General features: G+C 42.5%; 2 protein-coding genes across 2 annotated transcripts in view; both read left to right on the forward strand.

Moving 5' to 3' along the window:
* The window catches only part of FMO1 (flavin containing dimethylaniline monoxygenase 1), a 29,415-nt gene extending 20,876 nt beyond the window's left edge, over positions 1-8,539 (forward strand). Inside the window, exons 6-10 of the mRNA XM_047704358.1 lie at positions 614-756; positions 3,243-3,442; positions 5,466-5,821; positions 6,351-6,423; positions 8,195-8,539. Of these exons, the coding sequence (XP_047560314.1) occupies positions 614-756; positions 3,243-3,442; positions 5,466-5,821; positions 6,351-6,423; positions 8,195-8,537 (1,115 nt within the window). The 3' untranslated portion in view covers positions 8,538-8,539. The remainder of the gene's footprint in view (positions 1-613; positions 757-3,242; positions 3,443-5,465; positions 5,822-6,350; positions 6,424-8,194) is intronic.
* Positions 8,540-14,320: 5,781 nt separating this feature from the next.
* Positions 14,321-14,757, forward strand: LOC125085726 (60S ribosomal protein L37a-like). Its single transcript, XM_047704383.1, has one exon. The coding sequence runs from the start codon at positions 14,359-14,361 to the stop codon at positions 14,623-14,625; it is 267 nt and encodes an 88-aa protein (XP_047560339.1). The 5' UTR covers positions 14,321-14,358; the 3' UTR covers positions 14,626-14,757.
* The last annotated feature ends 1,550 nt before the right edge of the window (positions 14,758-16,307 follow it).

Raw genomic sequence — 16,307 nt, forward strand, 5'->3', positions numbered from 1 at the left:
GAGGGAGAAGCAGGCTCCCTGCCAAGCAAGGAGCCCGATGTGGGACTCGATCCCAGGACGCTGGGATCATGACCTGAGCCGAAGGCAGCTGCTTAACCAACTGAGCCACCCAGGCGTCCCCTGAGATACCCTTTCTAGTTAGAACAGTAGATCTGACCCCAGTATAACGAACACAATCCCTTTTTCTAAGAGCTAGCTCTTGCTGACTCAGCACACTCAGCCTGAGTTCCAGTCAGTCGCCAAGGTAAACTATCTGTGAACCTCCCCAACCCACAGGGACCTTTTCAAATAAGAACCACATTTTAGGGGCACCTGGGTGGCTCAGTTGGTTAAGTGACTGCCTTTGGCTCAGGTCATGATCCCAGGGTCCTGGGATCGAGCCTAGCATCAGGCTCCCTGCTCAGTGGAGAGCCTGCTTCTCCCTCCCTACTCCCCCTGCTTGTGTTCCCTCTCTCACTCTGTCTCTCTCTGTCAAATAAATAAAGTATTTTAAAAAAATAAATAAATAATAAAAATAACCAAAATAATCCATTAAGAAGATATTAATGGAACAACATTTATGTTTCATTCGCTGATCCTATAAAATTATTTATTTGACTTTCTTTTTCTATAGGTATAAATACCTTTAAAGGCCAGTACTTTCATAGCCGACAGTATAAACATCCAGATATATTTAAGGACAAGAGGGTCCTTGTGATTGGAATGGGGAATTCAGGCACAGACATTGCTGTGGAGGCCAGCCACCTGGCTAAAAAGGTACCTTTCTTCATGTGACTTAATGAATTTTATCTTAAGATGCATGCCTCGGGATGCATGAATGTGAAAAATGATGAAAGAAATAAATATGCCTAAAGCACACACACATTTAAAAAAAACAGATTTTTTTTCTTTTTTTCTTTTAAGATTTTATTTATTTATTTATCAGAGAGAGAGAGAGAGGGAGCACAAGCAGGGGAAGCAGCAGGCAGAGGGAGAAGCAGCTCCCTGCTGAGCAGGGAGCCCCATGCAGGACTCGGTCCCAGGACCCCAGGATCATGACCTGAGCTGAAGGCAGATGTTTAACTGACTGAACCACCCAGCCATCCCCAAAAAACAGATTTTTAAACCATTTTTTCTTATGTGTTTATAAATATTTTACTGCAAATTCCAAGAGTCACTTTTCCTCCAAGACCAACTTCTCTGACTTCCTGTTTTAATCATTTTCCCAGTCATCCAACAAGAGCTACAGGAGACATCTGGGTCTTACCTAGTCCCATCGGTGAGAAAATCCTGTCCTTTTTCCTTTGAAGATTTCCCACCACTGTTTTCTTCCTTTCTTTGTTAACCTCCACTACCCTCAACAGGTCCATACCATAAGGTCTGTACAATGAGTCCATACAATAATCCTCCTAATAATAATTGTAGAAGTGACTCATATTTATTGGGGCTTCCTCTGTGCCAAGCACTTCACAATTTAGTGACCTCAACCAGTTGAGGTTGAGGTCACTAAATAAAGGTCATACCTTACTGTATGACCTCAACCAGTCATCAAAAGAAGCCATGGGAGTGGGTCCCGTCAGTACGCTTGACTGTAGGTGAAGAAATTGAGGCTTACAGAAGCTGAGGAGGCTGCCTGACATTGTACCACTAGCAGATGGCTGGGCCAGCCTTCAAGTTCAAGTCCCTCCGACCCAACGCACCTGTTCCTAATTCTCCCCATATCCCTGCATACCCACTCCCTCCCCCCACATGCAGCGATCCATCCTTACAGACACCCTAACACCCACAAACAAATCCTCTGAAAAGCCAGCTCTCATTATGACACTCTCATGTTTAAAAACTTCTAATAACTCGCTAAAAAAGAAATGTCAATTATACTCAAGTAAAAACAAAAAAGTGGGAAAGAGAAGCAGAGCAGACAGATCTGAGAAAGCATGGGCCACTTTTTGATCACTTTGCCAAACCAAGGAAGCTAGGAAAGCTCTGCAGGCTCTGTGCTCCTGCCAAAATGTACAGGAAACTCCTACTGAAATAGAACGGAATGGAATGGAATGGATAAAATAAAATAAGCAACACAAAAGAAAATATTAATAAGAAATTGCAGGTGAATTAGCCTTGCATTATAGGGTTCTCCTTAATTCGATTCAAATCTGCAATTTCAGCTTTATCCCCCACTACTCTGAGCCCTTTCTGATTCTGCATCTCTTTTCCCCTTTCCTCGTACCCGACCCCTCTCCTCCTGCAGTGCCTTTTCTCCTTTTTTCACAACCCACAAGAACATGCCCAGCTATCTCACCCCAACACAGTGATCTCTCCCTACTATGAATTTAGGTAATAATTGTGAAGAACATTCCTCAGTTGGCAGGCAGGAACAACAAATAAAGATGAGTTGTTGGCTTCTGATGTGCCAAATGTTGTACCAGGTACTGGGAATCACTGAAGAACACAACAGAAACAAGATTTCTGCCATCATGGAGCACAGGGTCGTGGGGGACACAGATGCCAACGAAATAAGTATAGATAATTAGATCACTGATTGTAAGAGTTACAATAGCCATGAAGTAAAAGGACTGGGAGTGTGTGACTATAATATTCCTTTTGGGGACTTTCAAAAAAGGAACTGATTGATTGATCAACTTGGGGAGACTAACAGTTTGGAGGAGTTATCCTGAAAGAAGAAAAAGGAGGTCCTGAAATCAAAAAGAACACAGTCTCGCCCACTATGACCACCACATGTGGGCAGCATATTATTTTTTCTATTTCTGTAATGATCAGAAATTTCAAATTCAGTCAGCTGGTAAGCTCAAATAGCAACTCTGCAAAGAAAAAAAAGAGAGCGAGAACTCGTCAGAACTAATTGGGTTACTGAACTCTGTCAATTCCAACAATGGTTTCTATTGAAACTCTCTGTAGACAACTTTCAAGTGTTGGCATACCTACAAAATTGTAACCACCTGCTCGTTGTTTTTTCACATGAAACTTTCAGCTCCCCTCGCTTGTCACAGTATCTCACTCACTGCGGTGGCAGGCAGATAGTAAGCTCGTTACATGTTCTAAGGCATTTTAATACTCTAGATGCTCAAACCATGATCTCAAAAGAATAACTTGAAGATGGGAGCTGGAGGAGCCAGAAATATGTGGTTGAGGATGTATTTTGAGGGTGGTATTTCTGGTGCCATTCTAATCGTGAAACTTCCTGAATTTCTGGCAAAGCCAACCCTGTTCCCTGGCTCAGACTGAGTGGTTTCTTTGATTGTTTCTAGGTGTTCCTCAGCACCACGGGAGGGGCCTGGGTGATGAGCCGAGTCTTTGACTCAGGGTACCCGTGGGACATGGTGTTTATGACTCGATTTCAGAACATGCTCAGAAATTCTCTCCCAACTCCAATTGTGACTTGGTTGATGGCAAGAAAGATGAACAGCTGGTTCAATCATGCAAATTACGGCTTAATACCAGAAGACAGGTAAATATAGTGCATCTGCTGAGGGCTGTTGGGCAGAAGGAACCTTGATTCTCCCACTGGCATATCCAAACCAGGTAATTACACACCATGTGACCGAACACAAAAGAAGACATCATACACTTGTACTTCATGAGCCCTAACTGTGTTTTAGTTCTTGGTAAGCGAAACTATAAATTTCAACTTGTCAATAACCTTTTAAAGTATTATTATAGTCTCCTGTTTATCCTGGGTAAACTGAGGCTTCACAAAGTTCAACTACTTGCCCAAGCTCATTTAGTAATAAGCGAACTCTGTGAGCTAGGCAAGTTACATAAGCCTCAGCTACAGCGATCAAAAGAGAGTGACTTGTCTATGACTACTTTGACATAAGCAACACGCTTGCCTTGTTTCACTGTGTGGGAAAAATTAAATGCTCTAGTTGCCCCTTGCCATCTCTCCAACAGCAATGCCTTCTTGCCCTTCTCAAGATGACCTGGATCTCAGTCTGTCCTAAATTCAGTCTATAATTGAGTTACCACCTACGACTTACCTCATTAGCAAGAACTGAAGGCTCTACTTTCTTGTTCATTAGTTTGTACAACGACATTCTATTACCAGGATGGCACCTTAGCCTGGAGATCCTGTCTGATCTTCCTCCAGACTTCACTCTGGGCCAGCATGGATCACAGGGCACCCAAGCCACCACTGATGGCACACAGTCCCCTTGTGTGCAAACACACACTGTTTCCTCTGGCTCTCTTCTTCCTTCTCTCACATATCTTCCTCTCACCCCACTCTCCTCTTGCCTCTACTGTCACCATCTTTTCCTTCTGTATTTCCTACCTACCCTCTTCCATGTCCTACCTTGAAGCCCCTTGGGGGTTTTCACTCTTGGCACCAGAACTTTGTCTACCATAAGCTTTGTTTAACCTGGATGGCAGCTGGGGGACTATAAACCATAAACCTTAAAAGATGTGAAATGAGCCTAAGGAACTATCATCCCTTCACTCTTGGATTTAGTCATTTATCATTTCCAAACTTCTGACTTACATACTATTTCATGCTGCCATGTTATTTGGCTTGCCATATTGTTTGGGATATTGGAAATTTTGAGACCAACCCCAACTTCAATCTATTTCATATGCTCTTCATCCTACCCAATGAACTACGGATGGAAGCATCAGTATCCCTATTTTACAGATGAATAAAACCCAATTGGGACCAAATGACTTCCTCAAGCTCTGTTAAGTATAAACATTAGGTTAAGAAGCCACCCTTCCTCCTTCCTATTCCAGTGCTCTTTCCATTTTATCCCACTGTCTCTTTCTGTGCCTTCACCATAACCTCAAAATGGCTCAGATCATTTAAAATCATCTCACAAAGTATTTGCTTAGTGAGCCCAAAGACATAGCAGAAAAAGATCATTCTGCCCTTGTTCCTTTTTTTTTTTAAAGATTTTTATTTATTTATTTGACAGACAGAGATCAAAGTACGCAGAGGCAGGTAGAGAGAGAGAGGAGGAAGCAGGCTTCCCGTGGAGCAGAGAGCCCGATGTGGGGCTCGATCCCAGGACCCTGGGATCATGACCTGAGCCAAAGGCAGAGGCTTTACCCCACTGAGCCACCCAGGCGCCCCCCTTGTTCCTTTTAAACACATGCCTGCTTTCCTTGTCCCATTGTTCCCGAGGAGGAGAGAGCTCCCAGCAGTTCTCAGCAGATGTAGAAGCTTCCCTTGGAGTCCTTCAGCACTGGGTTATCTCTAAAGACACTGATAACTGAGATCTGAAAGTCAGCAAGGGAAACGGGAGCCAGGGAAAGCTCTGACCCCCTTCTCCATAGGCTCCCAAACACTAGTAAATGGTAAACACATTTCATCACTCTTGGACATTCATGAGTCCTTCCCACAGAAGGGGCTTGTCCCATGGCTGGCACCTCCTGCCTGGCCAAGGGGAGAATCCCAGAATGAAGAAAGGAAGGGAAGGAAGAGGGAGGGCTGGCCACACTGGCCCCTGGCAGATCTCGTCCCTGCCCACGTTTCTGTTTAGGACGCAGCTGAGAGAGCCTGTGCTAAATGACGAGCTTCCGGGCCGGATCATCACTGGGAAAGTGCTCATCAAGCCAAGCATAAAGGAGGTGAAGGAAAACTCTGTCATATTCAACAACACCCCCAAGGAAGAGCCTATTGATATCATCGTCTTTGCCACGGGCTACACCTTTGCTTTCCCTTTCCTGGATGAGACCGTAGTCAAAGTTGAAAATGGCCAGGCATCGTTGTACAAGTACATTTTCCCTGCGCACCTGCCACAGCCAACTCTGGCTGTCATTGGCCTCATCAAACCCTTGGGCTCCATGATACCCACAGGAGAAACGCAAGCGCGATGGGCTGTCCGAGTCCTGAAAGGTATGTTCACGAGAAACTGCAGGGCACATATGGTTTTGGTTTGCCATGTTATTTGGGATATTGGAAATTTTGAGACCATCTCCCACTCCTCAAAACAACACAGTCTTTAAAAGCAGGATCCATTCTATTCTTCATGGAATTACACTATTATAACGAATTTGAGCCATTACCAGCACAAAAGATAAATCAGGGGTCAAAAAATACAAGTTGTATCTACCTATTATTTTTGCAGAATCAACAGGTTCAATTCGAATGGAAAGTTTCAGTCAGTGGAGGGGCAGAACTCAGTTGTGAGGTTTTGTTTTATCAGTTAACTAGGGAGATGACCCAGATGATACAACTTCTCGGCTGGTAACATTATTACCAGGGACATACTTCCAATCCGTGTAGGCTGCTACCATTTTTTTGCCAGAAGAACAGATAAGTTGCTGGGTACTAAGAGTGAAACGTGAGCAGTGGTAAAGCATCTTTACCCACTAGGCAAGCAGGCCTAAAGTTAAATTGCCTTTTTTGTTCGTACATTTCACAGGTATAAATAAGCTACCACCACGAAATGTCATGATAGAGGAAGTTAATGAAAGAAAAGAAAACAAACACAGCGGGTAAGTTAACTAAGTTAAGCACTTATGCATCTTTTTTGAATCATCACTCATATGGGTAAAAACAATGGCAGACAGAGATGAGTTAAAGGAAACAGACTCAGTGGGAAAAAAATCTAGGCTAGCCTGTTTAAGGTGAGGGCAGGAAGGAACTGAGAAGTTGAAGTATCCCCAAATTGTCACTTCAGACGATGGTCACCTAATGCCACCTGGAGTCTGGATTCTTTTTTGTTGTTGTTCTTGTTATGTTACGTTAGTCACCATACAGTATGTCATTAGTTTTTGATGTAGCGTTCCAAGATTCATTGTTTCATATCACACCCAGGGGTGGAGTCTGGATTCTAAACCAAATGTAATTCAGTCTCATCTCCCGGATATGTTATTCATGCCTTATTTATAATCAGGCAGAGCTATGCACATCACTCTGACACCAGAAGAGACTGCTCATTCATTCATTCGACAAATCTTTATCCAGCTCTATTATTTATTCAGACAGTTTCTCTAGAGTAGGACTCTGCTAACTATGGCCTGCAGGCCAAATGGACCGACCACCTGAATTTTTCTTCTATGAATTTTTTCTTAATAATTTTTGAGAGATTTTATTTATTTATTGAAGAGAGAGAGAAAGAATGAACAGGGAGAGAGGCAGAGGAGGAGGGAGAAGCAGACTCCTCACTGAGCAGGGAGCCCGAAGCAGGACTCGATCCCGGGACCCTGGGATCATGACCTGAGCTGAAGGCAGGCCCTTAACTGACAGAGCGACCCAGGTGCCCCTCTTTTACATTTTTAGATGGATGGACAGAAAGAAGAATATTCTGTGATATGTGAAAATTATAGGAAATCTAAATCACAGTGGCCATAAACTTTTATGAGAACATAGCCACACTCATGGTTGCTTTTGAGTTACAATAGCAGAGCTGAGTAGTTGAGACAGAGACCATAATATGGCCATCAAAGCCTAACGCACTTAACATCTGGCCTTTTGCCAGAATAAGTTTGTTGACTCTGTTCCCTGGAGAAGAGGCTTCCTCTTATGCTCTGCTGTCTGGCTGGTACAACATCAAAAACTAATGACATACTGTATGGTGGACTAACATAACATAACCAAAAAAAAAAGTTTTAAAATGATTGCATTTAAGAATTGTTAGCACTTTTCTAATTTATACATGTTTGCAAACTTCATGCTGATCTATCCTAGACAAAGCGTTAAATCCCAAAATAATAAACACATTTTAGATATCTCTTTTTCACCCTCAACCTGGAGTAAAAATTGATCTCCATTATAGAATTCTGCTGCAACACAGATAATTAATTAGAGCTGCACAGTGGAAAGGCTTCTTGTCATAGGTCAATCAGTGATTTCAGGGACTAGACCAGCAGTACAGGGGATTCCACCCTATTGATTTTTGTGGACTTTTCCATTTTACAAATCTAACAATAATTGAGTTTTAGAAAAATTTAGGAATAGTGAAGTTATGTAAAAACCTTTTTTCTAGAAATTACTAATTATTTGACAGAAGAACTAAAGAATACCAGCCGCCTTCCTGAGCATCTGGAGCACCGCGCACATACAGTGTCTTGTCAAGGGGCTCATCTAGCTGTTAAATATATATACATAATGAGACCATTACACAGCTGTGGGCTTGGAGGGAAGGACACACAAACCGTTTCAAATTTTCTGGTGTCGCTGTTTACTTTTGGCACTTTTACTTATTCTGGATTATCATTATTTTACCTTTTTGTCTTATTTATCCCCAATTTTCCTTTCCTAAAGGTTTGGCTTGTGTTACTGCAAAGCTTTACAGTCAGATTATATCACATACATAGATGAACTCCTGACCAGTATCAATGCAAAACCCAACCTATTCTCTCTGCTCCTGACGGACCCACGCCTGGCTTTGACCATCTTCTTTGGCCCATGCACACCGTACCAGTTCCGCCTGACTGGCCCAGGGAAATGGAAAGGAGCCAGAAATGCCATCTTGACCCAATGGGATCGAACATTCAAAGTCACCAAAACTCGAATCGTACAAGAATCCCCATCTCCCTTTGCAAGCTTACTTAAACTCTTAAGCCTTCTGGCTTTGCTTCTGGCCATTTTCCTAATTTTCCTGTAAAACAAAAAATATCACCCAGGTTGTTTGTCAGATGCACCTCGTAGATTTACAGAGCTCTGGTCCTTCCACTACCACGTCATTCTCTTCACCTGAGCCCTGAGCCTTACCGGAGTGGTGATGGCCATGGCCTGTCCTTCCCTGGCTGCCACTGGTACTGCTGGGCTTCTCCTGCTGCCCCGGCTTCCAGTGCTAGAGGAAGATAAGCAGTCATGATGTCTGTGCACTTGAAGGCTGCTGGGAAGTTCCATGCTCCCTTTACGAGAGAGCTGTTTAAGACAGCACTCAGCATTCCTATCTCTCTCTCATATAAACCATTTTCTTAGGCCTCAACTAAGCCCCCTGCTTCACAAAAGATTTGGTTGTACTAAAATGATTCTGTTATGGTATCAGCCTCAGACATAAAAAGAAAGGAAAAAAACTAGAAATTCAATGTTTCAAGTGGTCTTTTATGCTCTTTTTCCAAGTTGGGGAAAAGATGTGGGGAAAGAGAGAAGGGGACGAGGTGTCCACTCCTAAAAGCCATCAAAGAATTGAGGGTTCAATAAATTCCCTGGAACCTGTCTAAAGGAATGTAGGGACCACAGAGAAAGACAAAGACCATATGATTCACTTATACCTAGAACCTAAAAAACAAAATAACAAACAAAACACCAACAAAGAAGCAAAATCCAGAAATAGGCTCATAAATACAGGGAACTAGTGGTTACCAGACAGGGAGGGCGGAAGAATGGGCAAAATGGGAGAAAGGATTACGAGGTTCAGAGTTCTGGCTACAAAATAAGTAGGTCACAGGGACAAAAAGTACAGGGTGGGGAATAGAGTCAATAATTTTATAACTTTGTATGCTGAAAGATGTAACTACGCCTATGGTAAGCATTTTGCTATATATATATATATATATATATATAATCATCATTGAATCACTATATTGAAAAAAATTATCTTAATAAAAATAAAGGGATGATCCTGCCTGGGAGTGCTCATTACCCTAGAATGCAGTCTACAACAAAATGGGGTGCTCCAGCAGGTATAACAACAACCCAAATCAGATCTACCCCACAGAAAATCAACCATCACCACTAGTTCATTGAGCCGGGCTCCACAAGATGAAATTTCCATAAAAACCCAAAAGCAAGGGGTTCAGAAAGCTTCCAGATTGGTGAACACATAGAAGTTCAGGGAGACTCATGCCCCTAGAGAAGACATGGAGGCTCTTCCCCCCCCACCCCCGTTCCCATGTATCTTGCCCTATGCGTGTCTTCCACCTTGTTTTTCCTGGGTTATATCCTTTCGTAATCCTTTCCTGGGTTACATCCAGCAAATAAAATGTTTCTCCAAGTTCTGTGACCCACTCTAGCAAATTAATCAAACCCGAGGAGGGGTCATTGGAATCTCCAATCTATAGCCGGTCCTCGGAAGCACAGATGACAATCTGGGCTGAAGTGAGAGCGGAGGCCATCCTGAAGGACTGAGCCCTTCACCTGTGGAGACTTTATGAGGATTGTAAGAGAATATTATGAACAACTTTATGCCAATAAATTCAACCTGACCAAATAGACACAAAGAACCAAATCTCCCTCCAGAAGAGAGAGAACTTCAGTTGCCCTATATTTGCAGTTAAAATTCTCTTTGAGCACCTCTCTCAAGGAATAACAATTCCATTCATCCACAGTTTTGCTATGAAACACAAAAGAGCTCACCTTGATCCTTTGACATCTCCTCCCCCTCTGTCATCTACCAGTCCTCAATCCATCTGTCCTGTCAGTGTGTCTCTCTTGCAGAGCAGGGATCTGCTGGAACTGTCTGTGAAAGCCCAGGCCCCAGAGTCAGCCTGCCAGGCTTGAATTCCACTTCACGGTTTTTAGTTCGATGAAATCCCACTTGTCTATTTTTGTTTTTGTTGTCTGTGACTTTGGTGTTCTATCCAAGAGATCATGGACAAGACCAAAAATATCTAAAAGTCTCCAGTGAATCTCTCCTTGTGTCTCAAATCCTCACGGCCTGAATTGCATCAGAGGCAATCATTTCCAGGGGGATGGGATTCCCCTTTGACTAAAGACCCACACCTGGAGCAGGGGGGGAACATAGCCTTCCCAGGCTCAGAGCTGCAGGGAGGAATGGAGGAATGAAGGGATCTCTGACCAACATCTCTCCTTTCACCATTATTTTTCTCATAATACTCAGTGATCTCACAATCAAGTATACAATCCTTCCCCATCATGTCCTCTCAGTTCCTTAACCCAGTTACCTCTAACGACCTTACCTTTCAGCCGTCTCAACCACTCACCACTATGTTCACCCTCTAGACCAATGATGTCCAAGAGAACTTCCCACCACCACAGAAATGTTTCATCTTTACTCTCCGACGAGATAGCCACCAACCTCGTGTGGCTACTAAGCACTTGAAATGTGGCTAGTACCAATGGAGAAATGCATTTTTAACTTTATTTAATGTTAACTAATTTAAACCTCAACTTAAATAGCTCCATATGTCTAGTGGCTATTGTATTAGCCAGTGCAGGTCTTGACCTTGTCGCTCTCGGCAAGAGCAGCTCTCCACAGGCTGATTCGCAAACATTCCTTTCTCCACCAACTATGCCATTGTCCTCCAGCTAAGTTCTTCTCATTCAACATTCTAACATTCTCTTCTAACTGCTGGGACTTCCAACCCAAACACTCGGCCATCTTCTACTTCGCACCTCCCCTCAGTTTCTCATTTCCCTCGTTAGCCAGCTTAGACTTCATGATTCGGTAATATCACACTTGCATGGGTGCTCAACTCATTGCCCCCTCTTGTCCATTCATAGTTGCACGGCAGAACTCTGGCTCTGGTCAAAAGCCAACTCTCTACCTACTTCAAACCTCCTTCTGAGCACTTGACTTTGAGCAGAGGAAAAACACTCAGCCCTCTAACTGATCACTCTCCAATTCATGGCAAAACTACTACCCCCAGATTCTGCTAGACTGCCCTAATCCCATCCCTCCCCAGTCTGATCGCCTAGGTGAGACCATTTTGTATCATCGCCTCTTCCCACATCCTCTGCCACTTCCTTCTCAGCTCACTCTCAGATGAGAAATAGTGACAATGAGCAGAGAACATCACCAGGTTCCCACCACTGCACTTCCCAGTCCACCTGGGGCTGTGCCCATATGCCCTTTCCTATTACTAAGGGTGACTACCTATGCTCTGCAGGGCGATTCCTGCTAGCGTTCTGGATTCCAACTCTTCACACTTACCCAAGAACCTCTCTCCTACAATTTGTCCAATTACTCTCCCAAGTTGTTGACCATTCCCTTTCTCCTGGACCATTCCCCACCATTATATGGCATAATATTCCTGTTTTCTGAAAAACCCTCCCTGACCACACATTCCCTTCAGCAAATGCTTTTATGTATCAGAGTAGCATGATCTAATTGATGATTTTAAAAGATCATTCTGGAAAGCAGATTATAGGGGAGCAAATGAAAGTAAGGAAGCTAATTAAAAGGCTATTTCAGAAGAACAGTTCCAGCAGCAGCAAACTAGATAATAAGGACCCATCCTAAACTGGGCCCTTGGAGGCTGGAAGACTGTGACAGCATTAGCCAAACTAAAAAGACTTTGCAGCTAAATGCAATTTGTAAATTTGGATTGGCTACTTAATCAGGAAAAATATAACTATAAAGAGGGGTGTGTGGTTCAAAATATACAAATCAATTAATGACCCACCACATTAACGAAACGAAAGATAAATGTCATATAATCATCTCAATAGATGCAGAAAAAGCATTTGACAAAATTCAACACACTTTCATGATTAAACTCTCAGCAAAGTAAGTACAAAAGCTATTTGTCTTAACATAATGAAGGTCATAGATGACAAGCCTATAGCTGATATCTTACCCAATGGTGAAAAACTGAAAACTTTTCCTTTAAGAATGGGAACAAGGCAAGGATGTTCCCTCTTGCCCCTTACAGTCAACAGTACTAGAAGTCCTAGCCAGAGCAATTAGGCAACAAAAAGAAATAAGAAGCACCCAAACTGAAAAGTAAGAAGTAAAATTACCTGTTCCCAAATGACATGATCTTACAGAGAGAAAACCCTAAAGACTCCAAAAAACAAACAAACAAACAAAAACCTGCTAGAACTAATAAACAAAACCACAGTGATTAAAACAAATAGCACTGGCATTAAGAAAGACGGAGACTGGGGCGCCTGGGTGGCTCAGTGGGTTAAGCCTCTGCGTTCAGCTCAGGTTATGATCTCAGGGTCCTGGGATCGAGCCCCGCATTGGGGCTTGTGACCTCTCTCTTGTGACCTCTCTCTCTAAAAAAAAAAAAAAAAAAAAAAGGAAAAAGAAAGATGTAGACCAACAGAACAGAATTCTGAGCCCAGAAATTAATGTTCAACAAGCCTTCCAAGAACACATAATGAGGAAAGGGCAGTCTCTTCAACAAATGATGCTGGGAAAACTGGATATCCACTTGCAAAAGAATAAATCAGAACCTTATATCACACCACATACATACAAAATCAACTTAAAATGGGTTAAAGACTTAAACATAAGACCAAAAATATAACACTCCTAAAAGATAAACTAGGGGAAAAAAACCTCTTGACAGTGGTCTTGGCAATGATCTCTTGGATATAACACCAAGGGCACAGATAGCAAAACCAAAACAGACAGGTGGGACTTCATCAAACTAAAAACCTTCTTCACAGCAAACAAAACAATTAACAGAATGAAAAGACAGCCTACAGAATGGGAAAAATATTTGAAAACCATACATCCAATAAGGGGTTAATATCTAATATCCAAAATATGTAAGAGACTTCTACAACTTAATAGCCAAAAACAAAAAATACAACCAAAAAAGAACCTGATTAAAAAATGAGCAAAGTTCTTGAACGGATATTTCTCTTAAAAAGACATGCAAATGGCCAACAGTTATATAAAAAGGTGCTCAACATCACTGATCATCAGGGAAATGCAAATCAAGACCATAGTGAAATATGACTGTCAGGATGGCTATTATTAAAAACACAATAAAAGTAGCAAGAAATGCTGAGGATGTGGAGAAATTAGACCACTTGTACACTGTTGGTGGAAATGTAACATGGGGCAGCTGCTAGAGAAAGTGGTATGGAGGTTCCTCAAAAAGTTCAAATTAGAGCTACCCAGGGATCCGGCATGGATCCACCCAGTAGCCCTGAAATCAGGATTTGACAGATAAGGAGATGAAGAGAGCATGCTACACAATACACTATACAATACAACAGAGTATCATTCAGCATTGAAAAGAGAAACAGAAACAGAAACAAAGACAGTCCTGCAATACATGACAACCACTGATGATGCACCTGGAGGCGACATCATGCTCAGTGACATAAGCCAGTCACAAAAAGACAAAGCCTGGGTGGCTTAGTGGGTTAAGTGTCCAACTCTTTACCTCAGCTCAGGTCTTGATCTCAGAATCATGAGTTCAAGCCCAGCTTTGGGCCCCATGCTGGACGTGGAGCCTACTTGGGGGAAAAAAAAAAAAGACAATCTGTACTATTCTTCTCTAAAATAGTTAAACTCAAAGACAAAGAGAGTACAGTGGTGGTTGCTGACTGGAGGCAGAAGGAAATAGACAGTTGTTCAACTTATATGAAGTTTCAGTTCAGGGCACCTAGGTGCCTCAGTTGTTTAAGCATCTGCCTTCGGCCCAGGTCATGATCCCAGTGTCCTGTCCCTCTGCCTCTCTCCCTGCTCATTCTCTATCTCTCAAATAAATATATAATCTTTAAAAATAAATAAAGTTTTGTCCTCTCTGGGCTCAGACCTAGTTTGCGGCAACATGGCTAAACGCACCAAGAAGGTCGGAATCGGGGGCAAATACGGGACCCGTTATGGTGCCTCCCTCAGGAAGATGGTGAAGAAGATTGAGATAAGCCAGCACGCCAAGTACGCTTGCTCCTTCTGTGGCAAAACCAAGATGAAAAGACGAGCTGTGGGGATCTGGCATTGTGGCTCCTGCATGAAAACCGTCGCTCGTGGCGCCTGGACCTACAACACCACTTCTGCCGTCACAGTAGAGTCTGCCATCAGAAGACTGAAGGAGTAGAAAGACCAGTGGAAGCGCCACCGTTTAAAACATTGCTAGCCTATAATAAATGGGTTAATTTATGTAACAAAAATAGATAAATAAATAAATAAATTTTCAGTTATGCAAGATGAGTAAGTTCTGGCAATCTGCTGTCCAACACAGTACATATAGTTAAAACACATATCGTGCACATAAAGATTTGTTAAAAGGGTAGATCTCACCTCAAGTATTCTTACCAAAAACAAACAAAAGGGCATGAGGAAACTTACTGAAGGTGATGGGTATGTTTATTATCTTGATTGTGGTAATGGCTTCACAAGTGTATGGAATGCATTCAAACTCCAAACTCATCAAATTACATTCATTAAATATACACAGGGTTTTTCTGTGTATCAGTTATAGCTCAGAAAAAGAGTCATGTGCCAGTAAACTAGCCATGGGGTGGGGAGGACCCCAGACTTACTGCAGTTGCCAGTTTCCATGGTATGAAGAGTCCCACCCTGACCAATGCCAAGCTACTGTGGTTTCACTGAACTTGGCGGTGGAAGGGACGCACACCTTCTCACGGCACAAGCCAGCTCTGGCATGCCACTGGGTAAGAATGCTTTGGAGACAACTGAAGAAATGTGAAAGTAGCCTGGGTATGTTGGATGATATTATCGAATTTGTATCAGTTTTCTTAGATGTGGTAATAGTAATGTGAATGTGTGGAAGAATGTCCCTGCGGCACCTGGTGTTTAAAGACTACACTCAGGGCGCCTGGGTGGCTCAGTCAGCTAAGCGTCTGCCTTCAGCTCAGGTCAAGACCCCAGGGTCCTGAGATCAAGGTCCTGCGTCAAGCTTCCTGCTCCAGAGGGAGTCTGCTTCTCCCACTGCCCCTCCTCCGTTCCCTCAATTTCTGTCTCTCTCTCTCTCTCAAATAAATAAAATCCTCATAAAAATAAAGACTATACTCAGATGCATGCGTGTATGTGCACACGTGTGTGTGTGTATAAAGAGAAGAAGAAAATGTTCCAAGAGGTTGATGCCTGAAGATATGGGTGAGGGAGACACTGTTGCTCGTTAACAAAACTGTTTTTCTTTCAACTTCTATGTGAGCTTAATATTTTTCAAAAGAAAAAATTAATTTGTTCCAAAAGAGGATTGCATATACAAATCTGTATTTTCATTTTCTTTTGAAGAGTCTAAAATTGCAATTTGGGACTTATGCTCTCAAATAGCACCATTACCTAAAGCTAATAGACTGGAGATGTGCTTTCCAGTCGATCTTAACCTGGCCCTCTCCTCCTTTGAGTTACACTCTTGACTCTCGTGGACATTTGCATTTGTGCTGCTAGTCCAGAAACCATTCAATGAACTTAAGATGGCTAGCTTCCAAGCACTCAATGGAGAAGGGGGAAAAAAAAAAAAAGGAAGGAAGGGAAAAAAAAAAAAAAGATGGTGCCTATTTAGTATTCTATTGTTGCTTCTGGAATTATTCTTTTTTATGGTGCCCTAGGCTAATATTTAAAACTAATTTTATACTTTCTCGATCTCATTTTACCAGTTCCCTCTGCTCACCCTTTCCAAAAGGATGACGCTGCTTAAATCCCTTATAAGCTCTGGATTTTAAAATCCTATTTCTGGGGTTAGAGAGCTCTAGGCATGAAAGAATTGATGAGGTGACAGTCACCTAAATTATGATCTCCTTTGCACCGCTC

This window comes from Lutra lutra, chromosome 15 (assembly GCF_902655055.1).
Source record: "Lutra lutra chromosome 15, mLutLut1.2, whole genome shotgun sequence".
Lineage (NCBI taxonomy): Eukaryota > Metazoa > Chordata > Mammalia > Carnivora > Mustelidae > Lutra > Lutra lutra.

Coding starts and splice junctions, on each gene's coding strand:
- LOC125085726 (XM_047704383.1), top strand. CDS start 14,359: ATGGCTAAACGCACCAAGAAGGTCGGAATCGGGGGCAAATACGGGACC.